Source organism: Meles meles, chromosome 10 (assembly GCF_922984935.1).
Source record: "Meles meles chromosome 10, mMelMel3.1 paternal haplotype, whole genome shotgun sequence".
NCBI classification, from domain to species: domain Eukaryota; kingdom Metazoa; phylum Chordata; class Mammalia; order Carnivora; family Mustelidae; genus Meles; species Meles meles.
The window spans coordinates 4,879,924-4,903,791 of record NC_060075.1 but is presented as its reverse complement, the minus strand read 5'-3'; the positions used below and the strand labels follow the sequence as shown (position 1 = coordinate 4,903,791).

General features: G+C 48.5%; 1 protein-coding gene and 1 long non-coding RNA gene across 2 annotated transcripts; one reads left to right on the top strand and one right to left on the bottom strand.

Moving 5' to 3' along the window:
* The first annotated feature begins 890 nt into the window (after positions 1-890).
* CCT8L2 (chaperonin containing TCP1 subunit 8 like 2) lies at positions 891-3,569 on the top strand. The gene has a single exon (XM_046021658.1). The coding sequence runs from the start codon at positions 891-893 to the stop codon at positions 2,556-2,558; it is 1,668 nt and encodes a 555-aa protein (XP_045877614.1). The 3' UTR covers positions 2,559-3,569.
* Positions 3,570-4,024: 455 nt separating this feature from the next.
* LOC123952303 lies at positions 4,025-15,931 on the bottom strand. The gene is made up of 3 exons (XR_006820601.1): positions 15,862-15,931; positions 15,099-15,201; positions 4,025-4,618 (listed from the first exon to the last, which is right to left on the bottom strand). It is a non-coding gene; the product is annotated as an uncharacterized LOC123952303 (long non-coding RNA).
* Positions 15,932-23,868: the final 7,937 nt, after the last annotated feature.

Below are 23,868 nucleotides of genomic sequence, written 5' to 3'. Positions count from 1 at the left end.
GAATTTCTGGGGATTGAGGGTAAGACTTGAGGGGCCTAAATTCATTCCCTGTGGTTTTCTACCTTTCCCAGCACTGGGAGGCTAGTGACGTGCACTGAGCTACGAACATTTCTATTCATTTTTCTGTAGGCTGTCAGCATCTTTCCCTCCCTTGTCTTGACCTGCCTTTGCCAGCTCGGTGACATCGTTGTCCCTGGAAGGAGGAGCATCACACACCTGCAACCCCATAGATAAACAGACCAATAAACACCTGAAAGAACCTGATGGGCAGCACCGGCCGAGAAGGTGGCCAAAGCCGCCAGGGCGGACAGATAACGACCGAGCTGGTAGTACCTGGCCCTTCGCGAGGATGTAAAACGAAACCCCGCTTGCCCACTCAAAAACGACAGCCCACAGGGCAGGAGCAGCGGGTGGGATTTTCACTTGCTTTCCTCTCCACGGTCTCCCAAGTTGAAATGAAACTCGGGGGCCCGGCGCACGCCCTCATGTGCCCTTTGACCCGGCCTGACTTCTGCCTGCTGGCACACCCCCACCCTCCGCTGCAAGCATCCTTCTGTGACCTCATTCTCTGCCCCCTGGTTCCTGCGGCCGCTCTGTGACTTCATCACGGTCATGTCCGTCTCAGCCCCGGAGCGTCAGAGGCCCCAAAGCCCCGTTCCTTGCAGACCAGTCCGGGGAGTGGAGGAGGGCTGGGCTCTCAGCAGCTCGTCCCTGAACCCGATCCTGGGGCGCCCACGTCTCCAGAGCCCCGCGGGGGGGGCATTCGGCTCCTTTCCCCACTGACCCCCCAAGAACCGTCCGTCCGAGACCCGCGGCCCGGGCGCCCCCGTCCCCCGGCTCCTGCAGCGCCTCGGCGGGCGGGCGGGGCGGGCTCGGGCAGTCGGCGGGCGATGGCCGGCCGAGCCACCTCGGCGCCACCGCAGCTGCCCGAGCGCCTGGCGGCCGGGCCGCGGCGGCGCGCGAGGAGCCCGGGAGCGCCGGAGAGGCACCTGCTCGGCAGCGTGCCGGCGGCGCAGACCCTGGCCAGGGTCATCCGGCCTTGCTACGGCCCCCACGGGCGGCAGAAGCTCCTGGTCACCGCCGGAGGAAGCACGGTGCTCACGGGCTACGCCGCGGCCATCCTCCGGGCCCTGGAGCTGGAGCACCCGGCCGCGCGGCTCCTGCGCGAAGCGGCCCACGCGCAGGCGGAGGGCCCCGGCGACGGCGCGGCCTTCGTGGTTCTGCTGGCGGAAGCCCTGCTCCGGCAGGCCGAGCACCTGCTGCGCGCCGGCCTGTCCCGCTCCCAGCTGCGCCAGGCCTACGCCGCGGCCACCGCCGAGACCCTGGCCCTGCTGCCCTCCCTGTCCATCCGCTCCCTGGGGCCCTTGGAAGACCCCTTTTGGGCCCTCTATTCAGTGATGAACACCCACGCCGCGCCCCAGATGGACTACTTGGCCAAGCTGGTGGCCCACGCGTGCTGGGCCACCAAGGAGCTGGACGGCAGCTTCCACCGCGAGCGCGTGGGGGTGTGCGCCCTGCGAGGGGGGAGGCTGGAGGACTCGTGCCTGCTCCCGGGGCTGGCCTTGAGCGCGAGCCCCTGCGGGCAGGTGACCACGGTGCTGAGCGGCGCCAGGGTGGCCCTCTTTGTCTGCACCTTCGGTCCTGCCAGCCCACAGGCTCCGGCGACGGCCCGTCTCTCTAGCCCCGAGGACCTCACTACATTCCGGAAAGGAAATGAAGAGCTGATAGACAAGCAAGTCGCCCAGCTGGCAAGAGCATGTATTAATGTGGCGGTGGTCTGGGGGGACATCGATGAGAAGACGCTGGCCCAGGCCGACAAGCACGGCATCATGGTGATTCGGGCCAGGGCCCAGAGGGATGTGGTTTACTTGAGCCGGGTGCTGGACACGCCGTTGATGCCCTACCTTCTTCCCCCCCTGCGGCCCGGAAAGTGCCAGAGGGTGTACGAGCAGGAGCTGGGGGAAGGCCTGGCTGTGGTGTTCGAATGGGAATCTTCGGGAACCCCCGCCCTCACCTTGGTCCTCAGGGGGGCCACAGCGGAGGGGCTGAAGAGTGCGGAGCGGGCTGTGTACCACGGCGTGGACGCCTTCTCGCAGCTGTGCCAGGACCCCAGACTGCTGCCCGGAGCGGGGGCCACCGAGATGGCTCTAGCAAAAGTACTCTCAGAAAAAGGAAGCCGATTGGAAGCGCCTAACGGCCCCGCCTTCCTGGCATTTGCACAGGCCCTGCGGTCTCTCCCCGAGACCTTGGCCGAGAACGCGGGCTTGGTGGTCCCAGAGGTCATGGCCGAGCTGAGTGGTGCCCACCACGCCGGGAACTTCCTGGTAGGCGTGGGGGCTGAGGGTATCATGCACGTGGCAGACGGAGGCGTGTGGGACACCCTAGTAGCCAAAGCCCAAGGACTTCGAGCGGTGGTTGATGTGGTTCTCCAGCTCGTGAGTGTGGATGAAATCGTGGTGGCCAAGAGAAGTCCCGAGAATCAGCGGCACTTGAATCCTGTTCCTAAAAAGGCAAGGGAACGGCCGTCTCCGGTGAAAGTCAACTCCTCCAACGCTTAAGTAGCAACATCCTCAATAAAATGCGGATCGCCAAGGAAGGCACAATCACCTCCCAAAAAATGTTTGCGGTATTTATTCCCTCTGTGCTTGGTACTATCAGAGTCGGTTTCTTTAGATGAATGCAGCAGAAAGGACCACAAGATAAAAGCCCTTTTCATTGATTTATTTCCTTTCAGATTCTTGACTTTTTTCAGTTCCTATTTCTCCACCATATTCTGTTCCTCTCCTCCAATAAGAGCACTTCTTTTAAGGATTTTTAAATTGAGTACCTGGGCTTGGGGGATGCAAAAAAAAAAAAAAAAAAAAAAAAAAAAGGAACCTCTTTCTGACTGCTTGAGTTATCCCCACGCGATATCCTAATAAATGTGAATTTCTGTCCAGATGTCATGTTGGCAATCTGAGAGCGTCAGCTCCAGCTCACAGGGGCGGCTGCACATTCCTGTTGTGATTATTCGAGAAAAGAAGGGAATGTTACTTTAAGGCAGAGAAGGAGGAGAAGAGGAGGAGGAGGAGGCGGCAAAAGGAAAATGAGCCGGCAGGCAGAAATAAAATAAATTCTTGGCATGGATGACAGAATAACACACACCTTACAAATGCATTAAGGTGGTTGTGTAGGTGAGGAGAACTGGTGAGCCCCTGGCACCAGGATATCCCCAGTAGGGCTACGATTAGGGGTGGAGGCCCCTGGGCGTTGAAGAGGGAGTTCGAGTGGAGCTGGGAGCAAAACAGCACGTTATTACCCAAGCCTTTTCCACTTTAAACATCCAAGTTATTCTGCCTCCGGGAAAAGAGCAGAACCTAGGGACAGAACCTAGACGATGGGAAGCTGCAATCTCTTACAATCATTTAAAAAAAAATGCTTTAAGTATCTGGCAAGAGAACCAGACTCAAGAAACCAATGTCTTATAGTGGGCATATTAACTTCAACAAAGCAAAACAAATGTGCAAATATTCCTTTAAAACTTGGAAGCAGTGAAGTCGTGGAAAGCAGCTGGTGAACAAAGATGGGAAATGGAAATGTACAGAACCGTACTCACCATTTCTCATTGAAGAGATAAAAAACTTCCTTGGTGTGTCTTGTTTTGTCGCCGTCATTATATTTTAGTGCATATAATTAAGTGCCTTCATAGTTTCCCCCTGCCTTCAAGTTCCGTATCGTTCTCATAGTCCCAAATTCCGTAAGTGATGATGCTAGAAATAGCTAAATTTTTAAAGCAGTTCGAACACACTTTATATACATTTTATCTAATCATTAAGACAAACATATGAGAAAGGAGCTTGTTTAACTTTCAGTTGCAGGAACTTCAGAAAAAAGTAATTGACCAAAGCCACATAGTACATAGAAGAGGAAAATCCATTCTCTTATTTGTTGTTTTATCACCTAATCTTACATTCCTCTCTCGGAATGTGTTCAGAGATATCACCCCTATGATTACAAAGAAAGAATCTCTCAAAAGGCCTTTTGAAAATTCACAATGTGTTTTTAAAATCAGACAAAAAGCCTTGTTTATTTTCTATAAGATGTCCCTTGCTCACAAAGAACATTTTAGTTATATATCCAAGACATATGTAATCCAAACAATGTAAGATCATGTATTTTAAAAGTCCTAAGTTTGATATACAGGGGATTTTTTGATAATTTATTTGGGGAGACATCATATCATAGCAATAACGTCTCCTTTGCTCCTGGACAGACACACAGAGACACAGATACACCATTTGCATACATGTAAATACAAGTTAAAATGATCAAGGATGGTCTTAAAAGGGACAAAGAAAGGGACAGCAGACACAAATTTAACTGGCATATGCTGAGAACTTTGAAGGTAAAAACACCTGGCCCAAACTTGTACCTTGAGGAGACAGAATTCAGGCGTCTTATGGGATGTGCCAGGAAGGGCCTGGAGCTCTGGCTGCTCAGGCCCCTAAACTGCCTTGGTGTCCATCTATCCCAAGACCGGCGGGTCAGCTCTTCAAATTCTGTGAGCTGCCGAGTATCCTTCCAAAGAGTGAGCCAGACTTGCTTTCTCCTTCTTGTAACTGAAAAAGCATTAGCAGCTCTGGAAGGGAAGGAAACGTCCGTCATAGGACAGGAAAGGTGACCACAAGGGCAGCTGGTAGACCGGGCTTAGGGAAGAGAGCAGAGTGGGGAGTTCACCATTGGCTCAAAGTGCTTGGGTATGGAACCCCTCTTAGCTTCAGGTGAGGACGCGTCCTTCTCTCCCGCCTGCCTCGAGCTCTTGCTACCCAATGTGTGATCCCTGAACCGGGAATGGATCACCAATGTGGAAGCCCAGCCCTACCCCCCAGCCCTACTATGTTTGAATTTGCACCATAACATGAGCCCCAAGGGATGGGGTGCATATTAAAGTTTGGGAAGCGCTGATTTAAGCAATAACCCCGTTTAGCTCTAGCTTGATTATGCTTCGAGTATCCTCTTAATATCTTATTATCGTAATATTATATCCTCTTAATATCTGTTCTGTTTAAGGGTTAAAATATATGACTCGGCAAGTTGTTTCTTTTCTCCTGCTGACTCTGGAGAAGTTCACCAGCATTAGACCTCAGTTTTACTGGATCCCAGTCCTGCTTCCAAGGTTACAAGATCAAGGGTCTCGAGTTTTCCAAAGGCCCACAGAGTTGGCTACATATTTCTCTTCCAAGATGGGCTTCTCCTCAACTCCAGAAGCCGCTGAATTTCAGAAGCAACATGTCCTGCAGCACATTCTTTATGGAACTCGCCGCTGCTGGACTTGCCTGTTTTCCCATTCCCAATCCCTCCCAGTTCAGCAATGTTGCTTTATGAGACTCTGAGTTGACCTGGCAAACAGAGAGAAAAGAAACAAGATCCAGAGAAAATAGGAAAGGAAAACAAGAACTTCTGAGTCCTAGGGAATGAGGGACACAGGTGCCTGGCTTGGGAACTGGAGGCTAGGCCGCTGAGTTGTGAGAAATGTTCATTCCCTTGGGCAACTCGAGAGCACAAACCAAGACTGGACCCTACAGAAATATTGCTAAGAAATAGTCCTAACGAATAAAAGAAAAAAAAAAGGCACTGTGATTGCAAACTGCAAGAAGAAGATCGAGATGACAGGGAAGTGTTGTCAGCAGCTTGTTTTACGCCCTTGTCTGTCTGAACCTCTTCCCAAGAGCTCCTTCTGGAGACAGCCCCTTGCGGCAGGAGCTCGGCCTTCTTGGCCGACGAGTCTGAGGTCGCTTTAGTGCAGAAGCCGAGAGAGCGAGAGCGAGAGCAAGAGAGAGAGAGAGAGAAAGAGAGAGAAGATTAAAGAGAAAAAAACCCCAAAACACCAAAATGGGGACATGTGAATGGGAAGAAAAGAGAATGTAAAGCTCAGGGACCCAACAAATTCATTTGTAAATAAGCAAAACTAGTTTTTTTAAAAGATTTTATTTATTTGACAGACAGAGATCACAAGAAGACAGAGAGGCAGAGAGAGAGGAGGAAGCAGGCTCCCCACTGAGCAGAGAGCCAGATGCGGGGGCTCGATCCCAGGACCCTGGGATCATGACCTGAGCCAAAGGCAGAGGCTTTAACACACCGAGCCACCCAGGCGCCCTTTTTTTAAAAAAAGATTTATTTATTGAGAGAGAGAAAGTGCATGCACCAGTGGGAGGGACAGGAGAGGGAAAGAGAATCTCAAGCAGATTCCACGCTGAGTGCAGAGCCTGATGTGGGGCTCAATCCCAGTACCCCAAGGTCATGACCTGAGCCAAACCCAAAGCTGGATGCTTAACCAACTGCACTAGCAAGGAGCCCCTAAGAAAAACTAGTTTTAACCTGTGCTTGGACCCTGTCAGCGGGACTGATGTAAGTTGCACATATTCAACACCCCCAGACCACTTCCATTTCTGCTTGAGCCTTTCTGGAACAGGGACCAATGGTCGACCCTTCCCCACGAATGTGAGGGTTGTGAGCGACACTGTTAAGAATTAACTGACGTTGGGCGCCTGGGTGGCTCAGTGGGTTAAAGCCTCTGCCTTCGGCTCAGGTCATGATCCCAGGGTCGTGGGATCGAGCCCCACATCGGGCTCTCTGCTCCGCGGGGAGCCTGCTTCCTCCTCTCTCTGCCTACTCGTGATCTCTCTCTGTCTGTCAAATAAATAAATAAAAATCTTTAAAAAAAAAAAAAAAAAAGAATTAACTGACGGGCTACTCCCTGCTGTGATACGGGGAGCAGGGAGAATCCTCCCCGTACACTGTTACCTGATTAAGGTAACTACTCCAGGGAAAATTGTCCTTGTAGGGCTAAAATGACCAAACCTAAAAAAAAAAAATAATAAAATAAAATAAAATGACCAAACCTGCAGTGGAACAGATCTCAGAATGTCTATGATTCCAAACTTAGCTTACCTTTCTCCCACAACATCAACCCCTTCCCTTCATATATTACAGACCCTTCCTAACTGGCGAGGGAGAGGAAGATGCTGGGGGGGGAATGAGGGAAATGCTGGCGAGATGTCTAAGGGGCTCACTTCCCAGTGGGTTCTAAGGACAGAAATAAGGGCCAGGACGGGCGCCTGGGTGGCTCAGTCAGTTAAGCCTCTGCCTTCAGCTCAGGTCATGATCCCAGGGTCCTGGGATGAAGCCCCACATCGGGCTCCCTGCTCAGCAGAGAGCCTGCTTCTCCCTCTCCCTCTGCCTGCCACTCTGCCTACTTGTGATCTCTCTGTCTGTCAAATAAATAAAATCTTAAAATAACACAGAGAGAGAGAAAGAAAAAAGAAATAAGGGACAGGACAATAGAATCTCCAGGACAGTCTGGGGGTCTGAGAACAGAAGAGATTCTCTGCTTCCAATCACGAAACCTGGAGCCCCAGAGGAGTTCCTTGTGCGGAAGGATGGAACAAGAAGCCTGTAGTGGGTGGCGGGAAGAGCGGGCTATTGAATCTGAGAGCAGCCAATTCTCCCTGTGCCCTAAGAAGGAGCAGGTGAAGAACTGACTTGGTTGAAGTCTGGACCGACCAAGAAGAAATGTGAAGAGACTAAATTTAGCTGAAATTAGCGAGATGAGTTATTCTACCATAAGGTAAAAAGTGAGCTGAAAATGAAGTATGGAGATCATTTAATTACAGAAAGACATCTACACATGTTTCCTACACACTGAGTTCAGGGCTTGAAAATTCAAACTCTCTACAAATGTGAAGACTGAGTCAGACACCGTCCTGCGTGCATCACCGGGGGAGCTGGATACCGGTTACCACAGAGTGAAGACAGACAGACCAGAAGCCGGTTAGAAAAACAGTGCGACTCCATAACGCAGCCCATACTCAAGATGCGGTTTTCTTCATTATACACGTTTTTTTATTTTTTTTTTAAAGATTTTATTTATTTGAAAGACAGAGATGACAAGTAAGCAGAGGGGCAGGCAGAGAGAGAGGGGAAGCAGGCTTTCCGCTGAGCAAAGAGCCCGATGCGGGGCTCAATCCCAGAACTCTGGGATCATGACCTGAGCTGAAGGCAGAGGCCTTAACCCACTGAGCCACCCAGGCGCCCCTACACGTTTTTTAAAAATGACTTTCTAGAAGTTTTCTTTTAATTCACTGAAAGCATCAGAAATGAAAAGCGGATCCTCATAGCCTTTTTAAACTTTACTGAACTCAATGATGAAAAACATTTTCAGGGGCATCGGGTGGCTCAGTTGGGTCAGCATCTGCCTTCGGCTCAGGTCATGATCTCAGGGTCCTGGGATCGAGCCCCGCATCAGGCTCTCTGCTCAGCTCTCCTTCTGCCTGCTGCTCCCACTTCTTGCACATGCTCTCTCTCTGACAAATAAATAAATAAATAAGATCTTAAAAAAAAGAAAAATGTTTTCATATCCAGACTGTCATTAATCTTTTTAAATATCTTAAAACCTGTGTATTCTGATTCCTGTGCCCAGACTTCAGAACCCCAGCTTTGTGGAGCCCCTACTCTGGGAGCTTACTCTCTTGGGAGACAACCTAGCTCAGGACAAGTTTTCCCATCCAGAAAAGATGAGATCTACCAGCCAATCTCAGTCTTCCCAGAGTGGGTGCAAAATATTAGATGGTTCACATTTCATCCCTACATCTTTAAAAAGATTTTATTATTTATTTATTTGAGAGAGAGAGAGAATGAGCAGGGATGAGGGGGAGAGGCCAAGAATCTCAAGTAGACTCCACGCTGAGCATGGAGCCCAACGCAGGGCTCGACCTCACAACCAGGAGATCATGACCTGAGCTGAAACCGAAAGTCAGTCAGGTGTTCAAACGACTGAGTCACCCAGGTGCCTCTCATTCCTGCATTTGTTTTGATTAAAAATCTATTTTAATTTTATTAATGTGATTTGTTTACAAAAGGTATGATAATCTATTGCAATATTGTTTCATGAGAAAAGTAGTTTCCAAAGTTGCTTGTGACGTTCTTTACATTAGATTTTTTTTTTAAGATTTTATTTATTTATTTGACAGAGAGAGATCACAAGTAGGCAGAGAGGCAGGCAGAGAGAGAGAGAGAGAGAGAGAGGGAAGTAGGCTCCCTGCTGAGCAGAGAGCCCAACGTGGGACTAGATCCCAGGACCCTGAGATCATGACCTGAGCCGAAGGCAACGGCTTAACCCACTGAGCCACCCAGGTGCCCCTTTACATTAGATTTTGAGAAGAATCTGAACATGTCTTAATTCCTGAAACTAAACAGGAAACATTTCAAAATATGCCCAATGGGGACTTGATCCCAGGACCCTGGGATCATGTCCTGAGCCAAAGGCAGATGCTTAACCAATTGGGCCACCCAGGCGTCCCTGGAATTTAAATTTTTCTTAAATGGAGAGGTATATGACATATAACATTGTATTCGTTTTAGGTATACAACATAATATTACAAATCTATATCTATCCATGAAAAATGTTTACCCTAATAAGTTAACATCCATCACCTCACAATTTCTTATGACTAGAACTTTTAAGATCTACTCCCTTAATAATTGTTTGTTAAAGCAGGAGGACAGGAGGAGAGGGAAAGAGACTATTAAGCAGGCTCCAGACCCAGCACGGAGCCTGACATAGGGCTCGATCTCACAGCCCTGGGATCATGACCTGAGGCAAAATTGAGACAGACCCGGAACTCACTGAGCCACCAGGGCACCCCTCCGTTAGCACTTTCAACAACATAGTACAGTATTACCAACTACAGTCACCATGCAGTACATGACATGCCCAGGAGTTATTTATAACTGGAAGTTTGTATCTTTTGACCAACTTCACCCATTTCACCCACTCCTTCATTCCCTGCCATCTTCTGACAACCACTGATTTGTTCTATGTATGAGTTTGTTTGTTTTGTTTTGTTTTTTAAGATTCCGGATATAAGGGAGATCATACAGTATTTGACTTACTTCACTTAGCATAACGATCTCAAGGTATATCCATGTTGTTGCAAATGGCAGCATTTCCTTTTTTATGAGTGAATAATATCCCATTCTCTGTATTTATATTGATATTTATTACTATATATATATATATATAATTACATTTTCTTTATCCGTTCATCCATCAATGGCCTTAAGTTGTTTTCATATCTTGGCTATTGTAAATAATGTTACAGTGAACATGGGGGTACAGATAGCTTTTTGAGGTAGTGATTCAATTTTCTTTTGCATAAATACCCAGAAACTGAATTGCTGGATCAGACAGTAGTTCTATTTTGTTTGTTTGTTTGTTTGAGGAACCTCCACAATGTTTTCTATAATGATGGCACCAAAATGCATTCCCACCAACAATGCACAAGGGTTCTCTTTTCTCCACAAACTCACCAACACTTATAATTGTCTTTTTGATTACAATCACTCTGACTGGTGTGAGGTGGTATCTCACTGTGGTTTGATCTGCATTTCCCTGAAGATGAGTGATATGGAGCATTTTTTCATGTGTCTGTTGGCCATGTGGATGTCTTCTTCAGAGAAATGTCTATTCAGACTTGCTTATTTTTTAATCTGATTTTTCAGGGACTATTGAGTTGCAGGAGTTCCTTATTGAGATTTAAAGTCTTCAAAGCCTGGGTGGCTCTGTTGGTTAAGCATCTGCCTTCAGCTCAGGTCATGATCCTGGGGTCTTGGGATCCAGCCCCTCCTCGGGCTCCCAGCTCAGTGGGGCATCTTCTCCTTCCTCTCCCTTTACCCCTCCCCCCATTCATTTTGTTTCCTTCAAATAAGTAAAATCTTTCAAAATAAAATAAATAAATTTAAAGTCTTGATTCAGATGTCCAGCATCACAGCATAAAGTTACCATCCACAGAGACTGGCATGCTAAAGCTACTGTCACAATGATTTTTGCATACAATTTTTACTTTGTCCTATGCTAAGAGAGGGACTATGTAGATTCTTTCTTTTTTGAGAGAGTGAGCAGGAGGGAGAGGGAGAGAGAATCTGAAGCAGACGCCACACTGAGTGCAGAGCCCAACGAAGAACTTGATCCAAAAACCCAAGATCCAGACATCCTGAAGATCCAGGATGGGACATGAGCTGAAGCCAAGCATCCCACACTTAACTGAATCACCCAGGTGCCCCAGCACTGTGCAGTAGAGAATACCATTAACCATTTAAAATGTGGAAATATACTGTAAAAAATATTCAGAGAAAACATGCCTATTTTCCTTTTCAATACAGTTTACTTCATTTTCTGGCATATTACAGATTCATTAGGTATAATCGCTTCCCCCCTTATTTTCTGTGTTTTTTCTCTGGGGCTTCATTTCAGGCACTTCTCACCATTTCTATTTCTGTGTCTGTGGTTTCTACTTTTTCCATCAAGTTCTATTGGTCTTTGAGTATTTAACCCTCTTTGCCTTTCATTCTACGGCTGCTGTTTGTTGTTTGTTTTTTCAGAGGAAATCAGGGCAGTTTTACTTACAGGGGTCACCTACAAGACCCCCGGCTTGGGTGAGCGGGCGGCGGGGTCCCCAGACCTCTGCTCCTCCTGCAGCTTCTTGCACATCATCTCCTTAAACGCTCCGTAGGTGACTGTGCACGGGGTCAGCCCCTCATGCCCCGCTGACAGGGCACAGAAGCGCGAGTCCCTGGCTGAGGGTGTTTGTGCGTGCGGGGCGGCTCACGGACCTGACACCCTTTGGCTCAGGGGGTCCGCTCCCTCTAGAAGGGGCCCGGAGCTGTTGGCTGCCACCATCAATCCTTCCTGAAGGTCTCCCAGGCACATGCGCAGTTCCTCGCAGAGCAGAAGGAAACGGCAGAAGGGGCCCGCCGCCATCTTGGGCCGTGGCCCGCCGCCATCTTGGGCCGTGGCCCGCCGCCATCTTGGGCCGTGGCCCGCCGCCATCTTGGGCCGTGGCCCGCCGCCATCTTGGGCCGTGGCCCGCCGCCATCTTGGGCCGTGGCCCGCCGCCATCTTGGGCCGTGGCCCGCCGCCATCTTGGGCCGTGGCCCGCCGCCATCTTGGGCCGTGGCTTCTTGAAATCTTTGCTCAATCAAATTCTTTTCCATCCTGGATACGCTGATGTTTTTTTTTCTCCCCCCCAGGCCATTCCAAGAAGATAATCCCCCAGTTTGTTCCCAAGATCGGGATTTCCTTTTCATGAATTCAGTTTCTCTTCTTTCGTTTATTTCCCCCACACTCTACAGCTCTCTTCAGCTTTTTTACTTTGATGAAGTTTTCCCTCTTCTTTTATCTACTCAATCCTCACACACTTTTATTTTGGACTCACCCCAACAATGGGTTTCTAGAACCGCTGCTAGTTGAACATTTCTCTTTCCGCACAGCAGCGAGTGGAGGGTCTGGAAGTAAACTATATTCCAAGTCATAGTGGGGCACAGCTGGACTTACTACTGCAATGTTAACATTTATTAAGCACCAACCCTGTTACAAACCAGCCAGGGGCACCTGGCTAGATCAGTCAGCAGAGCATGTGGCTCTGGACCTTGGGATTTTAGGTTCAAATCCCTACATGGGGTAGAGCGATTAAACTTAAAATCTAAAAGATAAATAAGTAAAAGAAAAAAAAAAACAGAATTACCCAAAAACAAGATTTCAATTTGGTCAACAGGGAAGCAATCTCTACTAGGCAAAGTTGGCTAGTATGGGACTGTAAAATGCCCCTTAGATCTCCTAGTGGAACTGGCAGAGCCCCCAGCTCTTGATCTCTGAACACGCAGTCTTGTCCTGCATGAGAACACGGGCTCCAGCACCCGGGTTGCCTGGCCAAAGCCTTCTCTGAGCTACACTGCAGCCAGGACCTTCCTACCAACTCTGCCCCCTTCTGCCTCCCCCTCCCAGAGCTCAGGTCTCCCAGCCTTCTCCAGACCTCTCCCCTTTCTTCCCTCATAGATATTTCCTTCTATAGATCTCTTGCATGACTACCCTGTCTTGGCATCTACTTTGCAGAAGACCTGAAGTGACACAGGATGGTAAGACATAAACACAGGATTACTCTGAGACAGAGAGCCCCTTCCTTGCACCAAACTTGTCCTTCCAAGTGAGTGACTCTCCTTTTCTCGGAAGTCACTCAAGATTAGAGAACTTCAATTTATAACCAGCTGCCACACCCTACTTCCACCTGAGCCACTCCCCACACCACTCCCTAATTGGCATAGCTCAGGTCCCGCCCGAACTGCAGCCCGACACCTTCCCAACTACCAAACTGTTGTGCGTGGGGGTGTGAGTGTGCACAACCCTCCCAACACATACACTTCCCTCTTTCCGGTGTGTTGTTATTCACTTCCAGAGTCAACGAAGCTTATCCTGAAGACCTTTCTCCTTTTAGTAAGGCCTTGTTACTAAATGAATGACAATTAAAACAGCCTTGCCTAAGAAGAGCATTTCTGCTACTTTCTCAAACTTCATCTGGTAAACAGTATTCATCTGAGCTGAGCTGCTGGTAACACAGGACCAATACCATCAGCCCCACTTCATAGAGGAAGAAACTGAGACACAGACAAATCTCTGCGGGTGTCAGTTTCCAGTCTGTCCAATGAAGACTTGAATCCTATGACCTCTGAGGCCTCTTCTACTACGAAAATGGTATTTTTTTCAAAACTTGTCTGAAATTGCATAGCTAGTGGTTAGTGGTTGATTAGGGATATTATGAGAGAATGCCTTTTGGTGCCAGGCGAATTCTCCCACACCATGTTCTCTTTGCAGACAACGGGACCCCCTAACATTGATGAGATGTCCTCACCGGCCGCGCCCGTGCTAGTGATGCACAGGCGCACTGAGGAATACCTGCTCACCATCCATCCTCCTCCTATCATCTCAGTCTCAAAGTATTTAGGTTTCAGTTCCACACACACTTACCAGGAGCTTACACCACCCCTGCTCTCAGAAGATACTCCTGTAGGGGCACCTGGGTGGCTCAGTGGGTTAAGCCTCTCTGCCTTTGGCTCAGGTCATGATCTCAGGGTCCTGGAATGGAGCCCTGCATCGGGCTCTCTGCTCAGCAGGGAGCCTGCTCCCTCCCCTCTCTCTGTCTGCCTCTCTGCCTGCTTGTGATCTCTCTCTCTGTCAAATAAATAAAATTAAATTAAAAAAAAAAAAAGAAGATGATGATGCTCCTGTTGATTTAACCTGATCAATATTTTCTGTTCTCCAGGCGACAGTCACTGGTTGGTCTAGGGCTGGGCCCAGGCCCAAAAGGTCCAACAACCAGGGTGAACTGGAGGGTTCCGGGCTGGATGCAGGAACGGAGGTGTACTCTCTCCTACCGGATATAAATCAGGAAGCATTGTCTTCATTGCTTCTGGCAGCCTCTCTATGGCCCCAAGGGGAAGCCACAGGATTCTTATTTGGGCCAGTAGTTTTCAGCAGCTAAAATCTGAGACGTCTATATCCCTAATCACTGAACAGTCAACACAGGCAAAGACAGATGAGGTCACTGAGACCAGAGTTAGTAGACTTTGCCAGGCTCGCACTGCCTGTTTGGGGAAGTGAGGATTAGATTTCAACTCTCCACCAATGGATCCAGGGTTCTCCTGGACTCAGCAAGTACAGAATGCACCCCAGTGCAAAGATTCTCGAGAAAAATCAGAGTTTTATTTACTGAACAGACCAAAGAAGTACACGTGAAGGGAGGAAGGGGAAACTAGAAGGGGCTTCCTTCTACTCTGCTTTCCTGCCTAAGACAGAAAGATGGCAGGGCCCCAGCTGAGCGTGATGGTAACACTGAACCAGAAATCCTTCCCTTCCCCCACCCAAACTTCTGTCAAGCAAAAAGTGTCTGAGACTGCCCCAAAGGAAGAAGGCGTTGCCTGCCAAGTATCTGCCTACCTGAGGTCAGGGTGAGGGCAAGGCAGTGAGGACAAGCTGTGAACAGCTAGAAAAGCGATGGGCACAAGGCCTTGTTTCTCCCTCTCCTTGTCAAAGAATAGTCAGAAATAAAGCACACAAGGTAAAGACACACAAAATATTTACAAACAGAATAGCTATGTTTTCAACTCTCACTTACAGGTGTTGTCTACATAATTTTGGCAGAATCAGACACGGACAGTCTGTCTGGTTAGTCCATTTGATCACAGAAAACATACCTTTCACTTACTCATCAAGGACTGAAGTACCTACCTTCTGTCCTAGAGACACGTTCACATCCCAGTGGTGAAGGGCAGGTGAAGGGCAACGGGCTATGACTAGTAAATAAACAAGATGATTTCAAACAGCTCCAGCTCTGAAGGAAACACAGAGTGATACGGTCAGATAGGAGGGGCCACACTTTAGATAGTCAGAATCGCCTCCCTACAGCGACACAGGAGCTAAGCCACCTGAGTCTGAAGGAAAGCAAATCTAGACAAGTCAGGCAACAACAGCAAGTGCAAAGGCCCTGTGGCAAAAAGTACTTGGCAGAAAGGCCAAGCCTGGAGTGCAGTGAAGTTAAGCTGGAGAGGATCCTATAGGGGAGGGCCTTGGGCGACACGGCAGGGGCTTGCACGGTGCCAGCACAGCTGGAAATACCAGTCTGCCACTCTTCTGCGGATGTGCATGAATCAGTGATGGATTCTCCCAATGGACCTCCCGTGTCTGACCCCGCTTGGAGTGTGAGGTCTCCCACTTCAATGGCCTTGGGAAAGGGACTTGGTTTCCTCCTTTAAATAATCGAGGGTCTGAAGCCAGAAGACCTGTGTGGGGATTAGCTCCAAATCTCGGCGTTATCCGTTTACCCTTAGAGCCAGAGGCGACCACTTACAAAGCCAGCACAGATTTTGGAAGAACACGGAATTTAAACTGTGCGCAGAACACCGCCCGGGCCATCGGCGTGGGCACACCCCCTCCCCCGAGGGTCGGGAAACCCACGCTGGGCCTGCGCTCTCCCTCCCGGGTCTGCGCGGACCTGGGAGCCCCGGCTCGTCCTCTGTCCCCAAGCGCGGAGCGACACCACGGCGGGACGGACACTCGCCGCGCCGCGCCCGCCCCCCGCCCCGCAGCGCCGCGCGGTCGCGCCCCCGGGCAGAGGGCGCGGGCGGAGGCGGGGCCGCGAGGGAGCGGGCGGAATTGAGCGGCGGGGCGGGGCGCGGACGCGCGCGGAAGCCCCGACAGATGGACCCCGGGAGGAACGCCGGGGAAGGCGCAGCCGGCCTCCGACTCGCGGAGGAGGGAGCCGCGCAGGGACGCCGAGAGCTGGCACGGGGCAGGAGGCGAGCGAGCGGGCCGCGCAGGGCGCGGAGCCCCGGGGTAGGCGGAGCAGCGGAGCGGGCGCGCCGCGGGGCTCGGTTCCCGGGGCGACGCGGAATGCTGGGAGGGGAAACGAGGGACACGAGCAGGACTTGGAGGACCACAGAGGGCGGCCCCGGCTGGCTCCTCAGGAGCGGCCGCGGGAAGGGGGTGGGGCGCCGGGCGGGAGGCCAATGGGAGCGCGAGCCAGGACGGGGCGGGGCGTCGGCCGCTGGAGGCCAGTGTTGGGGCAGGGGGACGAGCAGAGCCGGGGGCGGGACGCCGGGCGGTTTGAGGCCAATGGGGGAGGTAGAGAAGAGGGGGGCGGGGCGCCAGGCTGCTCAAGGCCAATTGGCATGAGGTAGAAGCGGGGCGGGGCGCCGGGCGACGCGAGGCCAATGAGAACATGAGCTGGGGCAGGGGCGGGGCGCCAGGTGAGGATAGGGCCAATGAGAGGCTGAGCCGGGGCCGCGGGCGGCCGTCCGGGCCGGCGCCTGGGGAGAGGGACCCGGAAGGCGGTGGGGGCGGGGAGCCGGGCTGACAACCTGTCAAATCCACTTTGGGGCGAACTAGGTCACGCGCCTCCGCGAGTCAGGGCGCCCCCGCCCCGCGAGGCCCGGCGGGTGGCCCGCGGGCCCGGCCCGGCTGCTTCCTCTTCCTGCTGGCGATGGGGGCGGGGCGGGCGCCGGGACACCTGCCTCCCGGGCCCTGCGGCGGCCGCTCGCTCTCCCACTGCTCGCAGGGGCTCCTCCGCCCGGGCTTGGCTTCAGACAGCCGGGCCCACCGCGGCTCCGCAGTTGGAAACAGCGTCCGCCCGAACGGCCCTCCAAAGTTGAGGACGCCCCGCGCCGCTGCTTGCTCGCTCGCTGGGACGGTGGCGCGGTCCCCGCGGGCCCGCGTTTGCGGAAGCCGGCGCCCGGCGCACTACTTGGCGCGGAAGGAGCCGCGGGCGGAGGGATCCTGCGCGTCGGCCGTGGGGGGGGGCGCGTCGTGGGGCGGGGGGAGGAGGCGACCCGATCCCGGCCCCGAGGCGAGGTGCGCGGAGCAAACCCGCGCCGCCCCCGCTGCCCCGCGGCGGCCGGGGGCGGCGCTTTGTGTGTCTGGTGCGGCGGGTGGAAGGGGAAGGCTCCCGGGTCGGTCCGGCCCTCGTCGGCGTTCGGGCGCTGCTCCGGCTTGAGCTCCGACGCCGATTTCTCGGGTGGTTCCAGGCGAACGAAATGAAATAAAAGCCCCAGCTAGAAGTCAGCACTGTGCAGGGCCCGGGGGTTGGAAATGCGCTCCAGCAGCGCCCTGTGGGGTTTTCGCCCCTGCGCTTCTGCTCGTCCGTTCCTCTTCAATATGGATCCCTAATAGAGCTGTAGCCGCTCCTTTAAGGTCTTCAAAATGGATGTTGATGACTCTAATGAGCAACGCTTGCGTTAATGGGTCGGTTCTGCTCCTCATTCCTGCTCAGTGCAAATTTGCTTAGAACTTTTGCACGGAATGAGTAGTAAATACAATGCTTTTTAAAATTTCTACTACTTGGCCATTCAAATTATGTTAATTTCCCCCAGAACTAGGTGAGGCATTGTTTTAAGTAACAATGACCAACTCCTCCTCTACTCCCGATTGTAGAAAACCTAAGGGTGAAATGTAGATTAAAAACGTTAAAATTTGAATGCAGAATTTAAATCATTAACATAGTAATTATTTGAAATGCTTCTTTGTAATACTACAGTGAACTGGAACAAATAAAAACTTCGTTTTCATTCAAATATTTCTTTAAACAAATACAGTATTTCTTACATATATGCAAACATTCTGCTTAAACATTTGCATGTGTCTATATGGGAAGCATTGTGCTCATTTTTATTACTTAACCCAATGCGTATTTCATCAGTGAAATAATTTTCTTTCCCTTTAAAGTCTAGCTTTTAATTAAATGCATTTTAGCTACCGCTTTTAGAAGAAAACAATATACTATATCATCTGTGTATAGAGTATACAGATACCATTTTTTTACATTTAGGAGAAACCTGGTCATGAAGAAAAAGGATAAGGTAAAATGTTCTTTAAATTCGACATAAACAAGAGCTTACTCGTTAATTAGCCATAGGATTGTAATACTGAACTACCATATTACTCTGTAACACAGTATTACCAATAAAAGTGGGGATAGATGTCCAACCTTTTTATGTAAATTAAAATCGAACAAAGCAACAAAAGACCTTTTATATGTTTTGTTGTAGCGAATTCTTTACCGCCAGCTAATTTTCCAAATTCAGTAGTTCTCTATTTTGACCAGTTGGCAACCCAGCAGTGTGAGCAGCTCTTAGCCCTTACTGGGGAGGTTAAAAAAAAGGTATCTTTTCTTACTGCAAAGTTTTGTTATCAATTTCCACTGAAAGATGTTTTCTTTTTGTTAATTCTTTTAATGCTAATTAATACTCACTAAAAAGACAATAAAACCACAAGTGTTTTTCTTTAACAAATAAATCATGAGATTGTAAGTAACAAAGTCAACACTCAGAAGGTAGGATTGAATTACATATCTTCACACAAAAATTGCATGCTGGAATTTAGCCATTATATATATTACATTAATAAGTAAAAATGGAGATTTTAATTTAAACGAAGTGCAATACGAAAAGTATCATCTTGCTACTTTGGAGTCTATTTTCATTCTTTTAACAAGGGGTTTAAAACTTTCTTAAAATGAGTGAGATGATGTTTCACATCTTTTTTGTTAACTTCTGATTTCATAAAAAAGCGAGTTCCTTCCATTTCTCTCTTCAAATATGAAAATTAGAAACATTCTGCATTAATTATTTCTTTTGTTGTATCCCTTGCTAGCAAATTCTTTTGGAATAGGTTTGGGAAATTAATTAGCTTTATAAATGGAGTTACTGTTTTGCCTAAACACTTCATGTATAATTTCTTACGGGAGGATTCTTCTAATTCTCTACCAGAATGTCTTGGCACAATTTAATTTCTCAGATGGTATTGCACTTCCTGGACTAGAAGAAAAGAGCAGGCAACCTCTCTGCTTCTTGTGGGGAGGAGGGTGGGTGGCTTTACCCAAGGATAAAGACATCCTCATGGCAGCTCAGCCTGGGCTGCGTAATTGGAAATTCAGTTTGGACCAAAAGGGGTAAAAGAGTCTATGAATGGGAAATAAATATGCTTTGAGTTACAAGTTGCAAACCAATGGTATGCAGATGTGTGTGTTTGCCTCTCACAATGTTTAGAGATTTTTAAAAATTATTTTCTAAGATTTCAAAAATGGGACAGTTTGGATAAAAATACAGAATGGTAGCTTCTCTTGAAAAAGAGCAGACATGGCTCATTTCTTGCCTGGTTACGTGCTGCTCTAGCCGACCAGCTGCTGCCCCCTTTAGACACGGCACACGTACTCTGTACACCAGTCTCAATGCAATCATTCATTTTCAGCCAGCTGGCCACCAAAGGAACCTGTGTTTGGGAATACCTGCTCCAGCTTCTATAAAATTGTGAAAGACTTCATCACAGAGAAAAGGCAGGCTTAGGAAGAAGAGATGATCCTGTTTCTAAGTAAATACAATGAGCTCAGAAATGGAAAGTTAGGGCGCCTGGGTGGCTCAGTGGTTTAAGCCGCTGCCTTCGGCTCAGGTCATGATCTCAGGGTCCTGGGATCGAGTCCCACGTCGGGCTCTCTGCACTGAAGGGAGCCTGCTTCCCTCTCACTCTCTCTGCCTGCCTCTCTGCCTACTTGTGATCTCTCTCTGTCAAAATTAATAAATAAAAAATCTTAAAAAAAAAAAAAGAAATGGAAAGTTATTGTAATTATAGATGGCAACTGGATGTATCCCATTATTTCTTTTATCAGTCCCTTGGCATAAGAAAAGATGAGGTTGTATCAAAGAGGAAAAAAAATATTTTAAAAAAGGAAAAAAAATGTTTTTGTGCTGTACTTTCCACTGGGAAAGGCACTGCCTCGATTTAAATGAGTATCACCAGAAATCCCGGCTAATGGAACCCAGGAATCCTAGTCAGCTGTGAAACGCTGTGCAAGAAGGGATTCCCTGAAGGGCTACAGAATAACAGCAATAACAATGATGATGACAATGTCTTGACATTATTGAGCAGCAACTGTGTGTTGGACATTGTTCCAAGTGCATCTGAACCAAGTCTCATTGTTACAATTTACTTACGAACTCACTTCTACCCCACTTTCCTTTTCTTCTGGTAGCTACCCTGAACTTTCTAAAATTCAGGCATGAGGTGAGTGCTATAATTCTCTGTATCTTAAGATGCCACTTACCTTTGGCCTTACTGGTTCTGAGTGTCTGGATTTTTCTCTGTGGCCTTTCCCTGAATGTACCCCAAGCTTGTCCTCTCTCAGGCCTCTTCCTGTCACAGTCTGTTTGTCTTTTCCTGCTGGCATCGCACTTCTCACCTCAGCAAGAAATACTCTTGGGTAGAGAATAGAGAGAATCAGCCAAGACAGGCAACAAATGAGGTAGGAAGAAAAAGATGAAAGAGACAGGAGTAAGATGGATAGCACTAAGGACAGGGAAATGGAGATGGACACAAAGACAGCCACCTCCTGTCCTCCCATATTCTCCTCCCCATCAGCAGCATCATCAAACTCAACAACAAAGCCCAGCGAGAACAGCTGCACACTAGAAGTTTCCAAGTTTGTGTCCAGATGGATTATGTGTTTAATGACTGTTGGGAGTGTGAAGTAGACCAGCTCTGTGGTTACATGCAGGTGGAGTCCAGATACATCTATGAGGGAAGTTTCAATAAAACGTGTACCTCCGTATGATAGAATATTTATGAGCTTTTTATTTTTTTAAGATTTTATTTATTTATGAGAGAGAGAGAGAGACAGCAAGAGAGGGAGCACAAGCAGGCGGAGTGGGAAAGGGAGAAGCAGGCTTCCTGGCAAGCAGGGAGCGTGATGTGGGGCTCAATCTCAGAACTCTGAAATCATGACCTGAGCCGAAGGCAGATAGATGCTTAACTGACTGAGCCACCCAGGCATCCTTAAGAGGTGTGTGTGTGTGTGTGTGTGTGTGTGTGTGTGTGTGTGTTTTAAGATTTATTTATTAGCACGAGTGTGCATGAGCGCATTTGCATACACATAAGTGTGGGAGCAGGGCAGAGGGAGAGGGAGCGAATCTCAAGCAGACTCCCCGCTGAGCACTGAGTGCAGAGCCTGATGAGGGGCTTCATCTCCCATTCCCAAGATCATAACCACGGCTGAAACCAAGAGTCAGATGCCTCAACTGAGCTACCCAGGAACTCCTATGAGAGTTTTAATAAGATGGCTCAAGGGACGCTTGGGTGGCTTAGTCATTCAAGCATCTGCCTTCAACTCAGGTCATGATCTCAGGGTCTTGGGATCCAGCCCCACATCAGGCTCCCTGCTCAGGGAGCCTCCACTGCTCCCTCTGCTTGTGGTTTCTTGGTCAAATAAATAAAATCTTTAAAAAAAAAAAAAAGGTACCTGGGTGGCTCAGGTGGTTAAGCATCTGCTTTCCACTCAGGTCATCATCCCAGGGTCCTAGGATCAAGTCCTGCATCAGGCTCCCCACTCAGTGGGGAATCTGATTTTCCCTCTCCCTCTACTGCTCCCCCTGCTTGTATTCTCCCACTCTTTCTGTTGAATAAAAAATTACACCTTTTAAAAAAAAGTAAAAAAAAAAAAAAGGATGGCTCAATATCAGATGAAGAAAAGTAATATATATTTATATATATAAACATATTTAGGAGTTAAAATATTGCTTTAGTTTTTAATTGGTTAAAATATTATATGAATTTATTTAAAAGGCTAGAGGAAAATATGGCAAAATTGTGGTGGTTCTGGATTTCCAAAAATGCTCTAGTGATCGTAAAGTACTTATCTAATCAAGATAAGATAAAATAATTATGGACTGGCGGAAGAACTAAAAATCAAGCTGAGGATGTACATACTGAGTTTTAGTTCTATGAAAGAAATGAAAAAGTATACTACAGCTACAGATGTTACCATCTCCAGATTTCGAAAATGTTTTTCAACTATCTCAAGGGGACTGAGCAAGAAAGGACAGATGGCTAAGCGGAGCCAACTCCCAGTGCTAGAAAAGTAACACAGAGTACTGTCGTGCTGATGCCACGCCTGTGGTAGCCGCTTTGAGCAAAGAAGGATGGCACACACCGTTTCCCCTCCTGCTGCACGTAGAGCGTAGCAGTCCTCTGTGTGCGTTGAGGAAGGAAAAGTATACACTCCAGAGCATCTAAGAAGGTATATCAGTTTCCTAGAGCTGCCAAAACAAAGTGCCACAGATTGAGGCTTAAACGGCCACAGTTTATTTTCTCAAAGTTCCAGTGGCTGAAAGTCTGGGATCAAGGTATGTATGGGGTTGGCTTCTTCTGGAGCCTCTCTCCTTGGCTTGTGATGGTTGCCTTTTTGCTGTGTTCTCACATGGATTCTCCTCTGTCTCTGTGTCCTGATCTTTTCTTATGAGGATACCAATCCTGTTGGATTAAGATCGACCCTAATGACCTCATTTTAACTTAATTACTTCTTTAAAGACCCTAAATCCAAACATAGTCACATTCTGAGGCTCTGAGGGTTGGGACTTCAGCATGAATTTTGGGGATGCAGCCCATAACAGGGCGAGGAACTGGCTGGAGAAGGTGGTTCTTTGAGTGTAAGAATACTGATCAAGGGCATCTGGGTGGCACAGTCGGTTAAGTGTTGTACTGTTGGATTTGGCTCTGGTCATGATCTTAGGGTCATGAGATCGAGCCCTGCATCAGCCTCCACACCCAGCATGAATCTGCTTGAGATTCTCTCTCCCTTTCCCTCTGCCCCTCCCCCCACCCTGTGCATTTGCTCTCTCTAAAATAAGTCTTAAAAAAAAAAAAGAATGTTGATCAAGACACTTGGGATGGACATTCAGTTGCTGGGTTACTTGTGAGAGATGTGCTGTGACTGGACAGGCAGACAGCTTTCAAGAGGGTACAGTAGAACTGGTAAAAGTGTAGTTAGCTATATTTCCAGAAACTTTTGCCCAGTTGGCTCTATTTACATTTTGCCCGATTGAAGAAAACCACCCTAAGGCTTACCTCCAGGCTGGGACTTTTTCTAGCAGTGCCATAAAAATTTACGCAAAGATTATTGGAACTGAAGAAGATTAAGAGAATAGGTTATCTGTTAAATAGCCTAAATGAGCTTTTTGCAACTTCATTTTATTTAAATACATGAATTCCATCATGCTGGCCTGGGGAGATCTATTAGAAAGTAAATTTATATCAGTAGCCAATAACTGCATTTGAAGAACCAATGCCCAAATGTAAAGAATGGTGTGGATCCTCAGGCATTTCTTGCCTTGCTTCTATGGGGAAATGGAGTAGTCATGGGAAGGTGAACTAAAAAATGAGGACAAGTATAATGATAGCAAACAATGACAACTCAAATCTCAACCTGCCTTGGCTTTTTCTGCAGTCAGAGAATTCTGAACTGGAGCCAGAGAAACTCTATTTCATTCTGCAGCAGGCTCCCATCCCTTTGGAAAAGGTGAGAGTACATATGATGAATAAATAATAGCATCATATTTTGCTTCAGTAGGAAAAAACCTGCGTGTGCAAGCAACAATCTCTTCCCTGTTTCAATATTAAATTGCTTAGTTGGACTAAAGCAAACCCTTAAAAACAAAAAAAAAACACTTGGCATCCATAT

Excerpts from the sequence above, each read along its gene's own strand:
- CCT8L2 (XM_046021658.1), top strand. The coding sequence starts at position 891 with ATGGCCGGCCGAGCCACCTCGGCGCCACCGCAGCTGCCCGAGCGCCTG.